The sequence below is a fragment of the Mustela erminea genome, chromosome 19, assembly GCF_009829155.1.
Source record: "Mustela erminea isolate mMusErm1 chromosome 19, mMusErm1.Pri, whole genome shotgun sequence".
Taxonomy (NCBI): Eukaryota; Metazoa; Chordata; class Mammalia; order Carnivora; family Mustelidae; genus Mustela; species Mustela erminea.
This window is the reverse complement of record NC_045632.1, coordinates 59692409-59712256: the sequence shown is the minus strand read 5'-3', so window position 1 is coordinate 59712256 and position 19848 is coordinate 59692409. Positions and strand designations below refer to the sequence as shown.

The 19848-nt window shown below is 64.8% G+C and overlaps 3 protein-coding genes and 1 long non-coding RNA gene across 7 annotated transcripts in view; 2 read left to right on the top strand and 2 right to left on the bottom strand.

The window, feature by feature from the left end:
* Position 1: 1 nt before the first annotated feature.
* On the top strand, positions 2-7229 carry RNF166 (ring finger protein 166). Of its 3 annotated transcripts, none has more exons than XM_032325324.1 (6): positions 2-245; positions 4165-4321; positions 5133-5245; positions 5531-5645; positions 5734-5841; positions 6238-7229. In XM_032325324.1, exons 1-6 carry the CDS (start codon positions 91-93, stop codon positions 6301-6303), a joined length of 714 nt encoding a protein of 237 aa, XP_032181215.1. In that variant the 5' UTR covers positions 2-90; the 3' UTR covers positions 6304-7229. The 3 variants fall into 3 exon arrangements, with proteins under 3 accessions (XP_032181215.1, XP_032181217.1, XP_032181216.1); XM_032325325.1 differs by lacking the exon at positions 2-245 and adding an exon at positions 4840-4961 and having other exon boundaries at positions 4243-4321; XM_032325326.1 differs by lacking the exon at positions 4165-4321 and having other exon boundaries at positions 166-245.
* A 1782-nt stretch (positions 7230-9011) lies between these two features.
* LOC116578877 lies at positions 9012-13143 on the bottom strand. Its single transcript, XM_032323458.1, has 3 exons — positions 13079-13143; positions 12212-12839; positions 9012-9515 (listed from the first exon to the last, which is right to left on the bottom strand). Exons 1-3 carry the CDS (start codon positions 13141-13143, stop codon positions 9207-9209), a joined length of 1002 nt encoding a protein of 333 aa, XP_032179349.1. The 3' UTR covers positions 9012-9206.
* On the top strand, positions 13142-18447 carry SNAI3 (snail family transcriptional repressor 3). The gene is made up of 3 exons (XM_032323794.1): positions 13142-13217; positions 15610-16224; positions 18251-18447. Exons 1-3 carry the CDS (start codon positions 13142-13144, stop codon positions 18430-18432), a joined length of 873 nt encoding a protein of 290 aa, XP_032179685.1. The 3' UTR covers positions 18433-18447.
* LOC116579023 overlaps positions 18037-19848 on the bottom strand; it is a 31859-nt gene continuing 30047 nt past the window's right edge. Inside the window, exons 6-7 of one of the 2 annotated variants that reach the window (XR_004281113.1) lie at positions 19470-19639; positions 18037-19107 (exon numbers count right to left, since the gene is read on the bottom strand). This is a non-coding gene — a long non-coding RNA (uncharacterized LOC116579023). The other variant, XR_004281112.1, reaches the window with a different exon arrangement.

Sequence of the window (19848 nt, the reverse complement as noted above, 5' to 3'; positions counted from 1 at the left end):
CCGTCGCGGTCGTGACGCGCGGACCTGGCCCGGCCGGGCCGGAACAGGGGCAGCGGCGGCGGCGGCGGCGGCGGCAGGCCCGGCCCCGGGATGGCGATGTTCCGCAGCCTGGTGGCTTCGGCGCAGCAGCGACAGCCGGCGGGCGGGCCGGCGGGCGGCGACAGCGGCCTGGAGGCGCAGTACAGCTGCCCGATCTGCCTGGAGGTGTACCACCGGCCTGTGGCCATCGGCAGCTGCGGCCACACGTGAGTGCGCCGGCCCCCGGGAGGCCGCGGGGTCGGGCCGCCGCTGCGGGGAGGGGTCCGCGCGCGCCCCGGCAGGGGCCCGAGGCCCGCGAGCGCCCGGCGCTGCCTCGGAGCCGGGCGCGCGGAGGACTCGGGCGGGGGCGCGGGGCTCCCTGCGCCGCCCCGGCCCTGTCCTCTGGGCGCGTTCCTCCGCCTCGGCCCAGCCTCCCGCCCGCCAGCCCCGGGCGAGCCGAGCACCCCGTCGGCGCTGCGGGCGACCTGCAGCCCAGTCTGGCCCCTGGGATCTGCGGAGGGCTTCGGCGGGCCTAGCCGGGTACCCGGGCTGGCGGGCGACCTCTGCGGGGCCGCCTTCCGTGCTGGCCCCTGGAGACCAGGGTGGGCGTTGGTAAATAAACGCCTCGTGGCTCTTGCTCTCAGCTCTTCCCCGGACCCGCTGTCCGCTGGTCTTGGCCGGAGAGGAGACGAGTTGTCTGAAGTTAGGAGAGAGACTTGTCCGGAGGCTGGTGCTGGTTGTTTTGATGGCGAGACCTTGGGTCATACCCGTCACTGAGCAGCCAGGCGGGCTGGCCCTGGGGACCGGACACCACGCACCCTGCGAGGGCTTCCAGCGGCTCCGGAGCCTCCAGGGGGTCCTCTGAAACAGGGGTGTTTCAGCCACAGAAGCCTGAGGATGGGGCTCTTCTCCCAGCGGAGAGCTGCCCTGGAGTCTTGTGGGAGCTGCCAGGCTGGCTGGACGGAGCCGAGATCGGTGTCTGCTCTCCGGCTACTCCTGGCTGAGCAGTACAGGGCGGGAAGGCAATGAGCAGGGTGGCAAGCGAGGTCAGGAGGGTCCGGTGCCAGCAAGCTGGGCTCCTGAGCGGGCCGGTCCGTGCCCCTAGAAAATCTTTCAAAGAGCGGCAGCTGACTCGGGAGGCTCCGGATAGAAAGGGGGGGGCTGGGTAGGTGTGTGCCTGCTCCTCAGCCGGGGCCGGCGCTCCCTCCTCCTCCCGGGTCAGCCAGCACAGGCACCTGCCCACACCAGGGGAGCACAGCCCATGTCAGGAGGGGCCCTGGGCCTCATGCTGCTGCTGACTTCTTGTCAGGGGCAGCCTCTGAACGTGACTCCTTTCTTGGAAGCACGCACTCGTGGGCGTGCTCGGGCGTGCTCTGCTGTCTCCATCACTGGGAGAACCGTGAGGCTTGACCCAACTTCAGGAAGCCTTTCCTGGTTTTCGGATGGCCTCCCCTTGGCACCCACACTTACCCAGCCCTGGGCCACAGCGTTTCCAGCCTCCGGGTGTGTACAAATCTGTACAGGTTTTTTTTTTTTTGTCCCCCCAGATAAGTGTTTTCTTAAAATGTGGTCTTTAGACCGCAGCACCGCACAGAATTGTTGTGAAAACGCCATGTTCTCTAAACGCTTTCCCCACCCATGTTTCTCTCGGCAGAACCCGATCTGTCTTGTTTCTGACGCTGGTCCCCAGGAGCTCCTCCGTGGCATGCTCCTTCCCAGCGCTCTTCTGCCCGTTTCTTTCTCTTCCCCAGTGTCTCGGCTGATGTCCTGAAGGCACACACACAAGCACAGAGGACTTAAGGGCTCGCACTTTTCCTTAAAAGAGCCCCTGGCGGTGTCGGTGTTGGTCCCGGGTAGCCACCTAACCGTAAACAGTCTGCCTCCACGAGACGGTTTCTGGTGGTGCGAGTGGCCGTGCATGGGCAGCACCGGGCAGAAGAGGAGAGAGGGCATGGTGGGGGGTTTTCAGTCAGAAGGCCGTCAGTGGGGCTTGTGGAAGAGCCCCCAAGAGCTCCCCAGGAACCCCAGAGGAGGGCGATCATTTCTCATCTTCAGGGGACATCTGGAAGCAGAAGCTGCGTGGCTATGGACGACCCCCTGGTGGACCTTCCCCTGAGGGCCTGTGTGTGCTGGGGCCGGCTCAGCCTCGGGCTCCCCTGGCCTCCATTCTCCTTTCCCGCTCTCTCATCAGCGCTGTCGCAGGGGGCCTTCCGTGCCCGTGTCCCCGCATGCGGTCAGTGAGCAGAGATCACAGAGAAATCAGAGCACTCACGTCTGGGGGCAGCGTAGGGAATGAGGAGTGTCCTGTGTGCTCAGTGTGCCTCTGCCCGGTCAGGTAGATGCTGTCACTGTTTCTTTTGTACAAGAGGCCACGTTTCCAGGGGTCCCAGCAAAACCAGAGCTGGAGCTCTGGCAGTCGGGCAGGCTGGCCTCTGAGCCCCCGCCTTCCCCCAGCAAGCGCCCTTGCAGCAGTGACCCTGGGGACCGCTGAGCCTTGATGGCCAGACACACAGACCCTCAGGGCTGCGGGCAGGTGCTTCCGGGTGCAGAAGGGAGTCCGCATGCACCTTCCCAAGACCCCCACCTCCGCGGCCCCCTCCACCTGGCAAAGAGGTGCCCTTTGCCTTCACCTGTGCCTTTGTCATCAGAGATGTGGTCCTGCGGCCAGCACTGACGACGTGGTAGCCTATCCCCTGAGCGCTCCCAGGGCCGTGCCTTCTGCGTGTGCGTTTTACACCTTTGTGGAGACAGACCCTCCTCGTTTGAAGCACACACGGCGGCGTCCACTGAGTGTCTGCGGTCGAGCAGGCATCCCTGTCACAGACACAGCCGCAGCCACAGACCTGCGCTCCGTCCATGGACGGGTCTGTTCTGGATTTTCCATGTCAGCGCACGACCTGAGCTTGGTGGTCCCAAGGCCCCAGTGGCCATGTCCAGCAGTAGCTCTCTCGTGCTGGGGACAGGCTGCATCCATGTGTCCTTTACCCGTGGCTCGTGCAGTGGCGCTGCTGTGCGCACCTGCGGGACGGCAGCACACTGTCCCCCCGTGAATGACGAAGTGAGAGGCCAGCGTTGGCCGATAGGCTGGTCAGACCCTTGGAATGGCGGGAGACGCATCCTGGAACGCTTGTCAGAGCACCGGGGGGTGGGTGCCGGAGCACCTCTGCCCCACGCCTGCCGGGGTGCCCTGCGGGCCCTCCCCAGGTGAGGACGTGACTAGCGCCCACCCTCCTTCCCCTGGAGGACAGAGGCTCTTCCGAGGGCCCGAGGGCCAAGCGGGGCCTTCTCCCGTGCACACGTGCCTGCAGCTGGTGACAAGCGGGGGCCAGAGGGAAGGTGGAGGGCCTGGGCAGCAGCTTTCCTGGTGCCGGGGAATGCCGGCCACTTAGCTGAGCGGAGCTGAGTGGCCCCCACAGCACTTCCGAAGAAGCTGGACTGAGCGGGTGCTGGGATCAGGTTCCCACTTGCTGTCTGCTGGGTGCTCTCCAGCCCCGTGTCCGCACGCACTGAACACCACTCATTTCTCTGCGGCACTGGGGGTGGGACTCCGAGTGAGGGGGGCTTGTTCCTGCGGCCCAGGCACGTCTGTGTCCGCTGGCTGGCCTCTTGATATGGCCTCTCCAGGGACGGCGCCAAGAGCCTCAGGCCCCTGGGGCCATGGGTGTCCCCGCTCAGCAGTCAGGGGCCCAAGCAAGCCCACTGCCATCATCACGCCTCTGCTCTGGCACTGTCCCGAGGCTGGCGACACTCAGCCTGGAGCCCTGTGGTTTCCTCTCCCAGCGCTGTTAGTGATCTTACTCTCCAAAGCTTTGTGCATATAGGGTCTCCGGAGGCCTCCTGTGTCCCCCGTGTCCCCAGAGCACCTGGGGTGCTGGCATCACCACACGGCCATAAGATGGGCAGGTTGGGCCTCGGGCTGGGCCCAGGGCCGCGGGGCCAGCACGGCTCCCGGAGAGCCACAGCCACAGCTCCACCAGCCTCCTGCACACGGTAGCAGGCCCCAGAAACCCGCAGCCTGGAGGGGACCTGGGGTTGTCGTTTAGCCAGAGGAGCAGGAATGACACTCTCCAGAAACAGCAGAGGGGAGCTGCCCTGTGAGGTTGCAGGCAGCCAGCAGCCCTCAGGCCCGTGTCACGTGCCCGGCAGGTTCTGCGGGGAGTGCCTCCAGCCCTGCCTCCAGGTGCCCTCGCCCCTCTGCCCGCTGTGCCGCCTGCCCTTCGACCCCAAGAAGGTGGACAAGGCTGTGCATGTGGAGAAGCAGCTCTCGTCCTACAAGGCGCCGTGCAGAGGCTGCAGCAAGAAGGTACCCCACCCCGGGGCCGTTCTGGGGCAGGGGCCGTAGTCTGTAGCCGCAGGGAGAGGAGCCTCTGCTCCCCGCTCCAAGCTCTGCTGAGAGCGGAACCTGGCTCTGCCCCTCCCCCAGGGTCCATCCCTCCCCCAGGACCTTCCCGCCCTCATCACCCCCACCCTGCCCTGGGCGCTGGCTCTTAGGTTGTTGTGGGGCTAATTTGGGAACACCGGAACTGAGCCTCAGCCCCACCAATGGGAGGGGTGGGCGGGGAGGGAGGCAGGGTCCCAGGCAGAATTGGGGGCCCTCTAGTGCTGGCCGCCACCACCCACCTGGCTGTCTCTCCACCCTGCCTGGAGCCCCTCACAACGGCCCAGCCCCAGGAGCTGATTTTGACTGCCGTCTCCGCTCAATGCAAACAGCACTGTAGAAGGCGACCCCTGGCTGCTGTGTTCTAAAGCTCGGGGTCTGGACATCCTGGGGCTGCCCTGGGCTCTGCAGTGAGGCCACTGGTCTCCTTCCCTGGCACACAGGCTTCTCCCGATACATCTCTTCTGGTTTCCTCGAGGACTGCCCAGCCCCTCTGCAGCCCCCGGGACCCCAGCTAAGGTCCGCCCCCGTCCCGTAGCCGGTGACCGGATGTACCTGCCGACAGGTGTGCAGGGTCTGCGTCACCTTCCCTTGGCGCCTCTTTCCTGGCAGGGCTACAAGGCCCCCGCTTATGCGGCACCACGGGCCGGGAACGTCAGAGGCAGGGACCGCCCTGCTTCCTGGTGGTCCGCTCATCCTTTGGAGCCTGACCCCGATGCTGCCTCTGTCTTCCTAGGTGACGCTGGCCAAGATGAGGGTGCACGTATCCTCCTGCATGAAGGTCCAGGAGCAAATGGCCAACTGTCCCAAGTTCGTCCCCGTGGTGCCCACATCCCAGCCTATCCCCAGGTAGGCCTCCCCACCCGCGTGCTCAGAGCCCCGGTTCCTTGTAGGGGCGGCTTCTGCCTGTGCTGCTGTCCCCAGAGGGGGCTGTTGTGTCCCCTCTGCAGACAGCCTCACTGCCCTGCACGAAGGGACCCCAAGGAGGGCCCGTACAGGTCGCTGAGTCCTCTCACAGCAGGGGACTGTGGGGGGAAGGGAGGGGACCCAGAGCGTGGGGGGAGCCCAGCAGCCACACCGTGGGGGGCGGCGTGGGCAGCGCGGGCCCCCACTCACCTCCTGCCACCCCCCCAGCGCCGTCCCCAACAGGTCCACCTTCACTTGCCCCTACTGCGGCGCCCGCAACCTGGACCAACAGGAGCTGCTCAAGCACTGTGTGGACAACCACCGCAGCGACCCCAACCGCGTGGTGAGTGGCCGGCCCTGGGGGCAGGGCGGGGGCAGGGAGCGGGGCTGGCTCCCCCCAGCGCCGCTTCAGCCCGCGCCCCGTGTTGCAGGTGTGCCCCATCTGCTCGGCGATGCCCTGGGGGGACCCCAGCTACAAGAGCGCCAACTTCCTGCAGCACCTGCTGCACAGGCACAAGTTCTCCTACGACACCTTCGTGGTGCGTGCCCTGCCCCACCCCTGCCGGCCGGGGCCCCGCCCCTGCCTCCGCCCCCTCCGGGGCCCCGCCCCGAGGCCGGTGGCCCAGAAACCATGCCCCCCTGGCCCCCCACCCTGCAGACCCGCTGCACCCCATCCTTTCGCCCCGGCCCTAGTTGCTCCTCTGTCTCAGACTCCGGGTGGTGTGGCCCGAGGCGAAGGAGCCCCCTCCTCCCAGACCCAGGCGGGAGTCAGCCGGGCGGTGCCCTCAGGGAGGAGCCAGCTGTGGATCCCAGGCGTGGGCAGCCTGTCCCACCACCCCATGGCCCTGGTGTGACAGCACTGTGCGGTCCTTGGGGGGCGGTTGTGGCTCGGAGAGGCGCCGGCGCATCCCCCGCCTTCCCTTCCTGCCCTCCAGGATTACAGCATCGACGAGGAAGCCGCCTTCCAGGCTGCCCTGGCCCTGTCTCTGTCCGAGAACTGAAGGCACAGCCCAGCCCCTGGACCTGACCCCTCCGGCCTCGGGAGACTGGACCGCCTCCGGGGACTGGGTCTCCCGCGCCTGCGCGGGACAAGCGGAGCCTCCTGTGTTGCGGGACAGGTGGTCTCCGAGCCCGCCAGGGCAGGGGTCCTCGGAGGGTGGACACCCATGCTCCTGGCCGAGCACGGCTGGCTCCCTCGGTGCTTCGGGCTGAGCAGGTGGCCCTCGCCGGGCCCGAGATCGGGGGCGGTCTGTCTCCAAGCCATGCTGTCCTCGTCCGAGCCGGTGCGCCCCAGCGGGGCCCCGCAGGCCTGTGCGGAGCAGGAAGCCCAGGGGAGCCCCGCCCACCATGGGGGGGCCGCTTCCAGTTCACCTGCTCGGGACTGGCTTTTGTGATACTTAGAATTCTGGCATTTTTCTATACTATCCAGTGTGATGATCTTTCCACATTTTATAGAGCAGTTACTGCTCGTACTGCAATACCCGTGTTTGACTAGACAATAGTATTTTTATGGAACATTTACAAAATTATATTTTTTAAAAAAACAATCAAAAATAAACAGTTATGGGGTCTGCGCGGGGGAGCAAAAGGCGCCGACGCCAGAGCCAGAGCGCGCCCCCGGGGCTTTGCTCAGACAGATCCTGGCGCTGCTCTGCTGGGTTCCCCTTCCTAACTGCCAGGAGGAACCCCCCGGGTCCCCCAGCTGCTCGCAGAGGCTCCTGACTCCGCGGTCGCCCCAGCAGCGCCGGCTCCTCCCACTGGGGTCCCGGCCCCGCCCTGCTGTCTTCTCCCCGGGCGGACCCCAGCGCTGTCCGTAGGCCGCCCCGGGGACGACAGCAGGGCATGGAAGACGCCGTCTTACTCTTTCAGTTCGCGGCATAAATTATTGCTCTTTTAGAAAAACTTCAATAAAACATTTCAGAGCATCTGTAGTGACCTTGATCACTGGGTTTCATCCGGGAGAGTGAAAAGCTGGTGGCGGCTGGGGTGCACCGTGACTTCCCTTTGCTTGAAGTCTGCAGGCGTGTCTGTCCCCAGGCAGCTCCAGCACTGTTGGGGGACAGTGCCGCCCACCTGCCCGGGCCCCTCCCTGTGAGCATGGCGCCTCCCCAGGCTGCCCTCAGCTACAGGCTCCCCCAGAACACTCTCTCGTCCTCTCTCTCGAACCCCAACAGTTTGTTGGTGACACATCTTGGCAAAAGTGTGCCAGGGTGGCGGTTATCACCTCCTTCCTTGTCAGGAGATGGGGTCGCCCGAGGCCAGCACACTGGACTCAGTGAGGCCGGGGGTGGCCACGGTGGCTGGAGGGCCACCTTTGGGACACCCTCAGAGTAAAGTCCTGAGTCTGAGCAGCAGCCCCTCTCCCCACGGCTGGTTCTTGCCGCTGGGCAGCTCCCCGGGCATCCTCCTGGTGCCCAAGCATGTGACCTCGGCTCCCCAGTCCCACGTGGAAGCTGGCAGGCAGAAGGAACCATTCAAACAGGAAATGTCCGGGGCGTCTGGCTGGCTTCGAGTGCGTGCTCCTGGTCTTGGGGTTCTAACTTCAGCCCCATGTTTGGTGTAGAGATTACTTAAAATCTTTAAAATTACTTAAAAATCTTTAAATGTGGGATGTCCAGCCAGAGGTGGTGCTCTGGGCTGCCAGAGCGGCTTCCCCAGGTAGGGCTGTGTTCCGGGCTGTTCCTCAAAGCAGGTGGGACTCCTGAGCTTGAAGCCACAGCAGAGCCAGGCAAACCGGTCCCACAAGCAGCCACTCAGGAGCGTCGTGACGGGCTGGTCACCCTCTTAGGACCCCCTTCATTAGGGGCCACCAGTCCCACCCTCCCCCTGGTCGAGGGATGCGGTGTGGTGGCAGGTCCCTGCTGCCACCCGAGGACGCCTGTGGAGCTCTGCCCTCTCCATAGAGCCACGGGGCGAGAGCCACAAGGGAGTGTCCACACAGGACCTTTCATCCGCGACACCTCAGGCCCAGTTACTTGGAGTCCAGGGCAGTCTGCCTGGGGGAGGGCATCGAATGAACCCCAACACAGCGTGGGGGGCACGGGTGAGGTGGATCTCAGCAGACCCCACGGCGTCAGGGTGGGGATGCTCCAGCTGAAAGCCACGGCACAAAGAGCCTCCCTTCTACTTTTAATGAATCCTGGCGACTGTGGGGCTGTCCTGCCAGGCCTCCCCCTCAATCCACAGGGCCACCTCCAGGGCTTCCCGCCGCGTACATGCACACGCACACACGCACACACGCGCGCACACGCACACCCATCTCCCGCACGGCCACACAAAGCCAGACAGCGGTGCGTCCTGGTGCCCCACCCGGAGGGCACACTTCCCTTTCCCCAACGGAGTCCATGCGCATCTGCGGCATAGAAAGCACGTCTTGGGACGCCTGGGTGGCTCAGTGGGTTGAGGCCTCTGTCTTCGGCTCAGGTCGTGAGCCCGGGGTCCTGGGATGGAACCCCGCGTCAGGATCTCTGGTCGGTGGGGAGCCTGCTTCCTCCCCGCTCTCTGCCTGCCTCTCTGCCTACTTCTGATCTCTGTTAAAAAAAAAAAAAAAAATTAAAAAAAGAAAGAACGCGCGTCTGGATCTCAGGTACCCACAGTCTCCTTCGATAGCACTGGGCCGGGCAGGCAGGACCCCCGGAGCGCACAGCCCTCGCCACCCCCAGGCCCCTGAGCGCTGGCGCTGTCCTCACCCCGGGGGGCCTGTGGGAGCTGAACGCCTGTGAGTCTGGCCCACTGCCTGACCTAGCTGGGGGCACAGCCAGCGGGGCTCCCATGGGGGCCTGCTGCTGACTGTGCGGGCAGCCACCCAGGCCGCAGAGGAGGCGCCCTGGACCCAAGAGGCTGGCTGCGGACTCCTTCCGGGCTGGAGGACACTCCATGCCCTGCAGTCAGTGGCTTCCAGAAGCTAGGGACCCCGGACCTGGGACCCAGGAGGTTCCTGTCTGGCGTGGCCGGTGCACACCCCGCCCCACACACACACCCCATGCCTCGCGCCTTGCATGGAAGTTGCGCCAGAGAATTGAGCTGCCAAAGACACCTCTCCTGAGAGCCTCCAAGGACAGGCCGCGCTTGCTGGCCTCTGCCCCCCGGTGGCTGGTGCGAGAAGCACAGTGCGTGCTGTGGGCTTGGCTGGGGGCTGGTCTGCGAGATGGGGACTCCAGCCCCTCCGGTGACAGACAGCAGCAGGACAGGTGGTCCTCCCTTCTCCAACAACCTGCTGGGAAAGAGGGGTCAGCTCCACGGTGCAGAGAGGAGGCAGGGAGGTGCTGAGTGGGGCATTCTGCTGTGGGCCCAAGGGACCCCTCTCCTTGAGGCCCGGGGCGTCCCATATCACTCGGGAACAGCGCCTGCGGCCTTACAAACACACGTGTGCACACACATGCATCACGTGTGCAGCAGTAGGCCACAGCCCCGCAGGTGCTCGCACCCCCGCTCGGCCCCCCACTGCTTTCTTCCCCTGCCGCCCCTAGAAACCCCCCTCAGGGCCCAACACTGTGCTCCCCAGCATGCCTAGGACACCGTGTCTAGGACTCTCCTGCATGCTGTGTGTATAAGCTGTGTGCGAAGGGACAATGTCCCTCCCCGTCTCACACAGGACATGTCTCCCAGACCCCAGATTAAGAACCAGCATCAGCTGTAACAGACCTCAAAATGGAATGAGCTCCCCTTCTCTGGGGGTAACCAAGCACACATCGGCCACCAATCTGACCAGATGTTGGGAGCTGGAACATTGGGTCTCAATTTCCACAAACCCATGACCTCGTATGGCCACAAGGTTGCCCCACATCAGGATACAGCAGCCACAGCCACACCCCAACAAATACACCCTACGCTGGGGCAGGGGCTCTTCGTCTCTGTGGCTGGCGCCCACAGTGTGAGGGGCCACCCCTCTGGGGTCCTGGAACAGCTGAGCCCCAGCTATGAGGTCCAGCTCCGAGCACTGTTCCAAGAGTCTCGGTCCCGGGACTCTTGGGGTCCCCTCCCCAGAAGCTCACCTCTCCTCCAAGCCCCAGGGGTGTGCATGCCTGGGGCCACACTGTTTGGGGGTTCACAATGCCTTTCCATCTCACCCAGCAAGCGCTGCTGGACCCCACCGTGCACACGCAGGCACTGCGCAGGAGTGAGGGCTGGCTCCCAGCAGGGCCCCCGTCGGGATGCAGTCTGATGGGGAGCAGGGCCCCCCAGATTGGGTCGTGAAAACCAACCACTTAAGAAGTGAGCACGCACGGGGGATGCAAGTGTACAGACGCACGCAGAGTCAAGCACAACCTGTCTTACTCTTTGTAAGGCAGGAAAAAAGACTGTAAGAACACATTCACATGAGAAGAAAAACTAACCAGAACTACAGCAGTCGCTCCAGCTGCCTACCCGAATTGCCCAGCGAGGCTCAGGCACCTGATAGAGGCAGATGGGCGGGGCCCAGGCCCAGCTCCCAGCCCGAGGTCCTCCCCAGGGTCTTAGGTATCAAGGGAAGACTGCGGTGATTTCTCCTGGACTCTGGTCCCTGCTCCGGTTCAAAGGGGCAGTTCCAGGAGACTGGAGGGAAGTGGGTGGGTGTGAGGCCTAATTGCCAGGTAAAGCGGCCAGAACGAGGATAAAAGGACATGGAGCAAGAGCAAAGGGACAGCGGCATCCCTCCCTGGCCCTGCACAGGTGTGGACAGCGGCACCCCTCCCTGGCACAGGACACACCTGCACAGGTGTGGACAGCGGCATCCCTCCCTGGCACAGGGCACACCTGCACAGGTGTGGACAGCGGCATCCCTCCCTGGCCCTGCACAGGTGTGGACAGCGGCACCCCTCCCTGGCACAGGACACACCTGCACAGGTGTGGACAGCGGCATCCCTCCCTGGCCCTGCACAGGTGTGGACAGCGGCATCCCTCCCTGGCCCTGCACAGGTGTGGACAGCGGCATCCCTCCCTGGCCCTGCACAGGTGTGGACAGCGGCACCCCTCCCTGGCACAGGACACACCTGCACAGGTGTGGACAGCGGCATCCCTCCCTGGCCCTGCACAGGTGTGGACAGCGGCATCCCTCCCTGGCCCTGCACAGGTGTGGACAGCGGCACCCCTCCCTGGCACAGGGCACACCTGCACAGGTGTGGACAGCGGCATCCCTCCCTGGCACAGGACACACCTGCACAGGTGTGGACAGCGGCATCCCCTCCCTGGCCCTGCACAGGTGTGGACAAGAAGAAGCCCATGTCTTCCTCTGTGGGTCCTTCTTGGGTCCAGCCAGACGCGACCCTGCGAGCCACAGCCAGTGAGTCTGCGTGACCCCAGCAAGGGCTGAGAAGTGGGTGTGGGTCTTTCGTTGTGGGATCCCAGGGGCCGTTTCCAGGATGAGATGGGGAACCCTCGTTTCCCTAAGTTGTGTGGCCTCTCCGGGGATGAGGGACGTCACCCCGGCTGATGGCCCACAGTGCATGACCGGGTGAGGAGGGGCAGTGCGGGTGGAGAGCTAGCAGGCACCTGCAAGCCTTCTCTTCATCTGGGAGGAGGAGGAAGGGAGAGAGGGTATAAATAGAAGGCTCTCGAGGCCACAGAACAGGTGAATAAGCAGAAAGCAGCCACGTGTCCTCTGAAATCCACACGCACAACTGCACAGGGCCAGGCTGTGGCCCGCAGGAGAGAGACCTCTGTCCATGCGGCACCTGCCGTCCTTGCTCTCACCAAGCCACAGACAGGGGAGCACACGCCTCGGGTGCGCCTGGGTCCCTACCCCGCACTGGCTAACCTCTCAGAGCCTCTCACCTGCAACACTGAATGAACGGAAGACCCTGGAGGTCATGGCCTTCCCTCCCCGCTTCTCCGAAGGTCCCTCTACCGGCTCACCGTCAACTCCACCTGGTGGCCCCCCAAGCCCAGAGCCGGCATAGAGCCCCCCGGCATAGAGCCCCCCGCCGTCACCTGGCACCCGGTCCTCCAAGGCAGGCAGGCCTGCTGCCAGGCCACGGGAAAAGCCCACAGCTGTCGGGGGCAGGCTGGGCGCTGTGTCCCCTCACCCAGGGAACGCCCCGTCTGACCCCCAAAGTCCTGAAACGTCCACATCAAAAGGGACCAGCCACTCCGACGCGGCTCGCCCCGCTCCCCGTGGCACTGAAGGAGGGACACGGCCGCCCAGGGGCACAGACTGGTCTGTGCACAGTGCCCGCGCGTCCCCTCTCGGAGGGAGCTTCCGCAACCGCAGCTCAGATCCCCTCGGAACCCCAGAAGCCCAGGCTGTGTCCGTTCTCCCGGGGAAAGGCGCCTCTGCAGGCGCGGCTCAATCCCTAAAGCCTTGTCCTCGGAGGGAAGGAGCGCTCCCCGGCTTTCCGCCCCGGGAAGGGCCTCCCCCCACCGGCGGCTGACCCCCGCCGCCACGGCCGGCCAGCTGGGCCAGCTCTGGAGTCCAGGCCCTGCGCTCGCGGAGCCTACGCGGCGGGTCTGCGCGGGGGCCGGGGCGGGTGCGCCCCGCCGGAGCAGGGGTTCAGCGCGCGCCTCCACCGCCCGCTGGACGGGAGCCCGGCTCGGCTTCCGCCCAGCCCTGACCTCCGCCCTTTAGTGCACGCTGAGTGGGTGCGCCAGGCCCCAGGGGTCGGTGTGACTCGCGGCGCGCGCCAGGGCAGTCCCGTGGGGAGGACTCGGCGGCCACGCGCTCCCTCCCCCGCGGCCCGCGCACCTGTCCTGGGCGTGGCCCGAAGCCCCGCCCCGCGACCCCGCCCCGGCCGCGCCTCGCGCTGGTTGGCCCAGGCGGCGCGCTATGCTAATGAGCCAGCCCTCCCGCCACCTGCCTGCGGCGCTGCCCGCGGGCGCCCGGCGGGCGGACGCGTCGGGGCACCCGCGTCCGCCGGGGGGACCATGCCGCGCTCCTTCCTGGTGAGAGCGCACTCCAGCCACAGGGTTCCCAACTACAGGCAGCTGGAGACGCAGAGAGGTAGGGGCTGCCGGGCTCCTCGGGCTTCGTCCCAGGTGGGAGGAAGGGGGCATCTTGCGGGCAGAGGGGCAGCGACGCCCCGGGTGCGTGGGTGGCCTGCGGGCGCTCGTCGGCTGCGGGGACGTCGGCCCCGCGTCGGGCTGAACAGGCGCGCACTCTCTCCCTCACCGAGAGAAGTGTCAAGGCCCCCAGTCACTTTGGGGCTCTCCGCTTGGGGCCTGGTGAACCCATCGCAGCTAAGGGAGCCCCGGAGCCATCTTCCCTGGGGCAGGAGGTTTGGGTGGGTGGGTGACGGGGTCCCGGGGACTGGTGGGGAGAGAGACTGGGAGAACTTGGGGATGCGGTCCAAGTGCTCCCCCCAGAGCATCCCGAGGAGCCCAGAAGAGTGACCCAGGGGCTCAGTGTGCCTAAGCCCAGCTCCTGCAGCGCTCCTCCCGGCCCCTCCAGTGCTTCCTCACACCTCTCCCGTGGGGCACCTTCCCTCGGGCCTCCCTTCACCCCCGTGACAGTCCCTCGGAGCAAGCTGTGGAGGCACTTAGGGGCTGCAGTCCTTGTCCCAACCCCAAGGGTGGCTCAGTGGGGAGGTGCGCATCCAGGACCCAGGACGGCCTGTGTATCCCCATTCCCCGCTAGGCATAGGGACACACGAAGGTCCCGGGACAAAGGTCTCCCTAGAGTGATCAGAGCCATTCCCCAGAGCTCAGCTGCTTCTTGGGGGGTGAAGACCCCTTCCCCTGGGGAAACTGCTTGGTGACTCAGACAGAGGGGAGGAGGGGCACTGTGGAGGCCTGCGAGTGCATCCATCCCGGGGCCCACTGCCGCCGGGGGTGCCTCCTAGGACTGGGCTCCTCAACTCTGCATTTTGAAATCAGTTTAATGAGTCACCACCAGTGGTTTTCATAAAATGAAACAGAACAGAGACCATCAGAGTGCAGGGCTCAGGGGAAGGAAACCTGTGCTTCAGATATATGTGTGTCTATGACGAGAGATGGAACCGACACGGGCATAGTAGTGTTTCTTTTTCTTTTCTTTTTTTAAAAATTTTTTTTTTAAGATTTTATTTATTTATTTGACAGACAGAGATCACAAGTAGGCAGAGAAGCAGGCAGAGGGAGAGAGGGAAGCAGGCTCCCTGCTGAGCAGAGAGCCCGATGCGGGGCTCGATCCCAGGACCTTGGGATCATGACCTGAGCCGAAGGCAGAGGCTTAACCCACTGAGCCACCCAGACACCCTGCAATTGGCTGTTTTTAAATTCTAGCCATCTTAGTGGGCATGACATGGTACCTGGTTGTGGCTTTAATTTGGATTTCCTTGATGGCTAAGGGGGGCAAGCACCTTTTCCTAGGCTTGTGAGCCATTTCTATCTCTCTCGCTTTTTTTTTTTAAAGTAAGTTCCACGCCCAACATGGGGCTTGAACTCACAACCCTGAGGTTAAGAGTTAGACGACCTACAAACTGAGCCCGCCAGGCACCCTGCTATTTGTATATCTTGTTTGGAGAAACGTTTATTCAGATCCTTTACCCGTTTTAAACTTCTATTATTTGTCTCTCATTGCTGCATTGCAAGAGCTCTTTGTATATTCAGGATGCTAGTGACTTACCAGGTATGTGATTTGCAAATATTTTCTCCCCATCTGTGGGTGGTCTTTCTCGACCCAAAGCCTTGGCATGAAGGTAGGAGCGAGGCCAGAGGTTTATTCCATCACATCTGGAGCACGAAGTGGGACAGGGGCTGTTTGGAGATTTGGGTTTGGGGGAAATGCGGGATGTAACTACCCACTCACCTGTGGACTCTGGGGGCTCCTGCTGCTCCCATCTGGTCAAGTGTGGGCATGCCGGCCCCCAAGTTTGGGCGCGGCAGCCTGGGGACCAGCTGCCCTAGGAGGCTGTGGCGGTACCACCGAGCACAGCTGTCGACCCAGAAGCGTTGGCGGGAGGCCGTGCGCACCTCCGTCGCCATGGGTGAGGGGTGATCGGGGGTGACTGTAGGCTAATTAGTTGTCTTATACATTGTAGCCGACTGCCAAGTGTTCGCTCTGAATCAGCGCTGTGTGGGAGCCTGGCGCCGCGGCTCTGAGCTGGCCCCGCGGTGGAACAGGGGTCAGGGAGGCCTGCCCTGCCTGGGTCACGGGGAACCTCCCTCGGCCCCACGAGGGCTCTTCTGGGAGCCTGTTGGGGACTTCTCTTCCTTTGTTTTTAGAGCACTGAGATCTGTCCTGTAGACCCTGTGGTCACGTCCTGAGCTGACACCCCGCCTCGTCTGTCCTTTCCCTGCGAACTGAACTGCGGTGACCTAGAGGTGGCCTGGGGTCGGACCAAGCAGGGCAAGTCCGAGGTCAGAGTGTGGGGCTCATGTTCACCTGTACCTTCTCTCTCCGCCCTCCCTTCCAGAATTCAGTGCCTGCAGTGCCCGTTCTGCCTGCAGGGGCCTGGTGGGGCCCGTCCTCATCCCAGAGAAGTTGGCCTCTCCCACACCTGCTGACCCTCCCCGGCCCTGGGAGCGCACCTCTGTCATCGCCCGCATCTCCCTGCCCCTTCCCCGCCACGAGGAAGCGCAGGGGGCCCCCGGGCCAGACCCCTTGCAGGTTGGCCCGGTACACCTTTGGGCCAGCCGGGCCCCCAGCGTACCCCTCAAAGATAGCCTGAACCAGCTTAACCTGCCCCCGCTGCTGGTGCTGCCCACACGGTGGCCCCCGATCCCGGGCCCCGCTGGGGACCCCGCTGCAGATGGCCGGCTGGGTGCGGCACGGGCCCCCGGCGGCTTCCAGTGCGTGCACTGCGGCAAGCCCTACCACACGCCGGCCGGGCTGGCCAGGCACCGGGAGCTGCACTGCCAGCTGCAGGCACGGCGCTGCTTCTCCTGCAAACACTGCGACAAGGAGTACAGCAGCTTGGGCGCCCTCAAGATGCACCTGCGCACGCACACGCTGCCCTGCCCCTGCGCCGTCTGCGGCAAGGCCTTCTCCCGGCCCTGGCTGCTCCAGGGCCACATGCGCACCCACACAGGTGGGTTGGTGGGAGGCCCCGGGGGGCGGGGTTCAGGCCTGGCCCCAGACAGGACCGGAGGGGAGAGTTTGCAGACAAGTGGGCCAACATGGCCGGGCTCCCTCCACAGGCTCCGGGGAGGGTCCTTCCTGCCTCCTCTAGCGCCGGGGAGGCCCGGGTGTCCCTCCACCGTGGCCATGTCCCTCGCCCCTGCCCCCATCCTCATGTGGCCTCTCCCCTACGCGTATTTGCGTCCATATTACCTCTGTTGTGAGGACACCAGTATAGGGGGCCAGGGCCCACATACCCAGGGTGACCCCACCCTAATCTGGTCGCGTCTGCAGGGGCCCTGGGTTCCAGGTCAGGTCACATCCACAGGCACTGGAGGTTATGACACAAACACATCTGTTTTGAGACACACAATTCACCCCACAACACCTGGCAAAGCAAAGGATGCCCCGGCTTGTGCGGGCCTGACTTGTCACCTTCCGCGGCCTTCCGGGACGTTGGAGCAGGAGGAGCAGGGGACGGAGAAAGACGGTGGCAAGCCCGGGGGACGCGGACTGCTTGAGGGCACAGACAACGGCTGGGGCTTGATGAGGGCCCGGGAGCAAACCCCGCCCCGGGGAGAGGAGTCCTGGACACAGGAAGGGAGCAGCGGGCAGCTGCGGGCAGACCGACAGACAGACGAGCCGACGAAAGAGAGGGGCATGTGCCCAGACCGGAGGCCCAGAGGCCTCAGCACTTCCACTCCAAGGCTGGAGGTAGGACCACACCGCACCCCAGGCCCACCAGGAGAGCGAGAGGGAGGCACAGACAGAAGGCCAGGAGCGAGACTTGCGGGCCAAGGCCCCGGCTGCCACGCATGCCTCCTGTCCCCGGAGCCTCCTGTCCCCGGAGCCTCCCGGCCCGAGTCTCTGTAACGAGGACTCTTGGAGTCCCAGCGGGGCAGAGGCTGGAAAGAAGGGTCTCGCAGGAGCCGCTGTCTGGGCTGAAATCCCGTTAGGGTTTCCTCAGCTCCCCGCGCAGAGATGCCCCTGAGTGCCGCCCCCCACCCCCATCAGGCACTCAGAGCTCGGGGTCTGGGAGCCCAGAGGGTGGGAGGCTCCGCAGGACACTGACCGGGCTGGAGGGTGTCCGGGCTTTGAGCGGCAGGGAGAGATGCTCAGGGGCCGTGGGGACTGCAGCCTGCTGCCTCTCGGGACTCCGCAGGGCGGTGGGCCGGGAGTCCCCCCACACAGGCAGAGGACAGAGGAGCCTCAGTAGTCCTCTTACACTCGTCAGGGCTGTCCCCGGGGCCCAGCTCCCAACGGAAGGACTTTGTGCAAATCCCCAAGTGCCCTGACTCGAAGTGCTCTGGAGGACACAAGGTTCCTAAGACGTTCCTAAATGCCTGTGTCCACTGCGGGGGCCGGGGCTCAGTGCTTCCAGCCTGCCTTCATGGCCGATCTGGGAGCGCCGTCGCTTGCCACCCTGTCCTTCCACAGCAGGAACAGCGGCCAGAAGGCCCCCGGAGGGCTCTGGCAGAAACACAGAAGGATCTGGTGACTGTGGTGATTATAGCAAAGACCCACGCTAGACCTTTCTCTTAGGGTCTTAGATGCTGTAGTCTTGGCCGGATGGGACCGTCCATCCTGTTCCCAAGCGGCTCTGACCTTGACTGTGTATGTGGGCCTGTTGGTCCTAGGGTTTCCTCCCGGAGCCAGGCTGAGGCTCCCTCCGGGAGTGCTGGGGAAGAGAATGCATTAGAACGAGCACGAACATTTGGAAAAGGTGGAGGGCCTTATTCATTTATTTTTTTATTTTAAAGATTTTACTTATTTATTGGGGGGGAGCAGAGGGAGAGGGACTCCCCACTGAGCAAAGCCTGAGCCGCCCCCCGCCCCACACACACACAGCCCTAGGGCCACGACCTGGGCTGAACTCCAGAGGCCCGTACTCACCCAGGCACCCCGAAGCTTGTTCGTTTGTAAACACGACCCATGACCCGGGCCAGCTCCCGTGAGCAGGCAGAGGGACCCTGACGCACGCTCCCCTTCGTCCTCAGGTGAGAAGCCCTACAGCTGTCCTCACTGCGGCAGGGCCTTCGCCGACCGCTCCAATCTCCGGGCCCACCTGCAGACACACTCCGACACCAAGAAGTACCAGTGCACGACCTGTGCCAAGACCTTCTCCCGCATGTCGCTCCTGGCGCGTCACCAGGAGTCCGGCTGCTGCCCCGGCCCCTGAGGAGGGTGGGCTCGGTGCGGGTAGGGGGGACAGGTCGTCACCCCAGGAGCTGCCGGCTGGCCTGCCGTGCTGCCCGGCCCCACACTCGCCCGTGGGGTATTTCTCCTCTCTGCCTGCCGCCGCCCACCCCCATCCCGAACCGGAGCAGCCTGGAGGGCTGTTAGGGCGCGTGACCGAAGACGGTGACCGAGGACTGTCCTGTGTTTGACTTGCTCTGGTTTCTGCTTCTGCTCTCCCAGAGTCAAAGGCCGGTGGGGGACAGCTGCAGCGTGGCCCGCGCCTGCCGTTCCGCTGGCCTTCGTGGGGAGAGCTGCCTCAGGGCTCCCCCGCCGCCTGCCGCTGGTCTGGACTCCGGGCTCAGCTGCGCCCCGTCAGGGATGCACGCACGCCGCCCCCGCCCGCCTCCCCAGGCAGCCCCGGACAGAGCGAGGGCCCCACCACAACCACAGGGCAGAGGACAACCACGTGTCCTCTGAGGCTCTGAGTCAACAGCGGAGGCTGAGCGTGGAGCGGTCCTCGAGGGGCTGCAGGTGGGTGACGTGGCCCTCTGGCCGCAGAGGGTTGGGACGGCGCGGGCACAGAGCCGTGGGCCGGAGGGATGAGGGCAGGACTGGTGGGAGGCGGCGGCCAGAGTACGGCAGGGGAGCAGGCGCCAGTGCAAGCAGGAGGCACCGTCTTCGGAAGACAGAGACCGGAGAGAGCCACGGGGCGTGGACGGGCTGGGCAGAGGGTGTGAGCAGAGCTGGGCAAATCGAGGCCCAGGGAAGAGGCAGCCGTGGGCTCGCACGCCCGCACTGGCAGGGAGCTCAGAAGGCCGTCTAGTCTGGGTCTGCACACGTCTCTACGGAGGCCACCACACTGCCCAGGGACTGTGTCCGCGGCTGCCCGTGGCACCGTCACCTCCCCTCTGCCTGCCCTTTCCTGAGGCCGCAGGCGTCCTCCAGCTGAGAGAGGGACAGGCTGTCAAACAGACTCCGATGCCAACAGCAGACCCCTCCCCGGCCTCCTGCCCCCACCTCCAGCCACCGGGCGGTCACCTGCTGGGCTGGTCCTCCGTCCTGCCAGCACATCTTGGCGTCTCCGGCTGGCCCCGGAGGGCGGCCTGCGTCTCATGGGGACTGATTGAGTTCTCGACACCCGGAGGGGACACCTGCTCCTCTCTGCAGGAGGGCTGGCCGGCTGTCAGCAACGCCACTTCTGGCCCAGGCTGAGGGACAAAGTCAGGCACCTTGGTCCCGGCCCCGAATGGGGCCGCAGGGCAAGCAGCAGAGGTCCCGTCTCATCCCCAAGCCCTGTGGCCCTGCTGAAGAACATTCACCAGGCCCACCCCGGCCACCCGGCACCTGCAGATTCCGCTGGAGGCTCCTCTGGGGCTGCTTGGACGGCGGCCATTGGAGGAGCCTTGGGGACACCCCA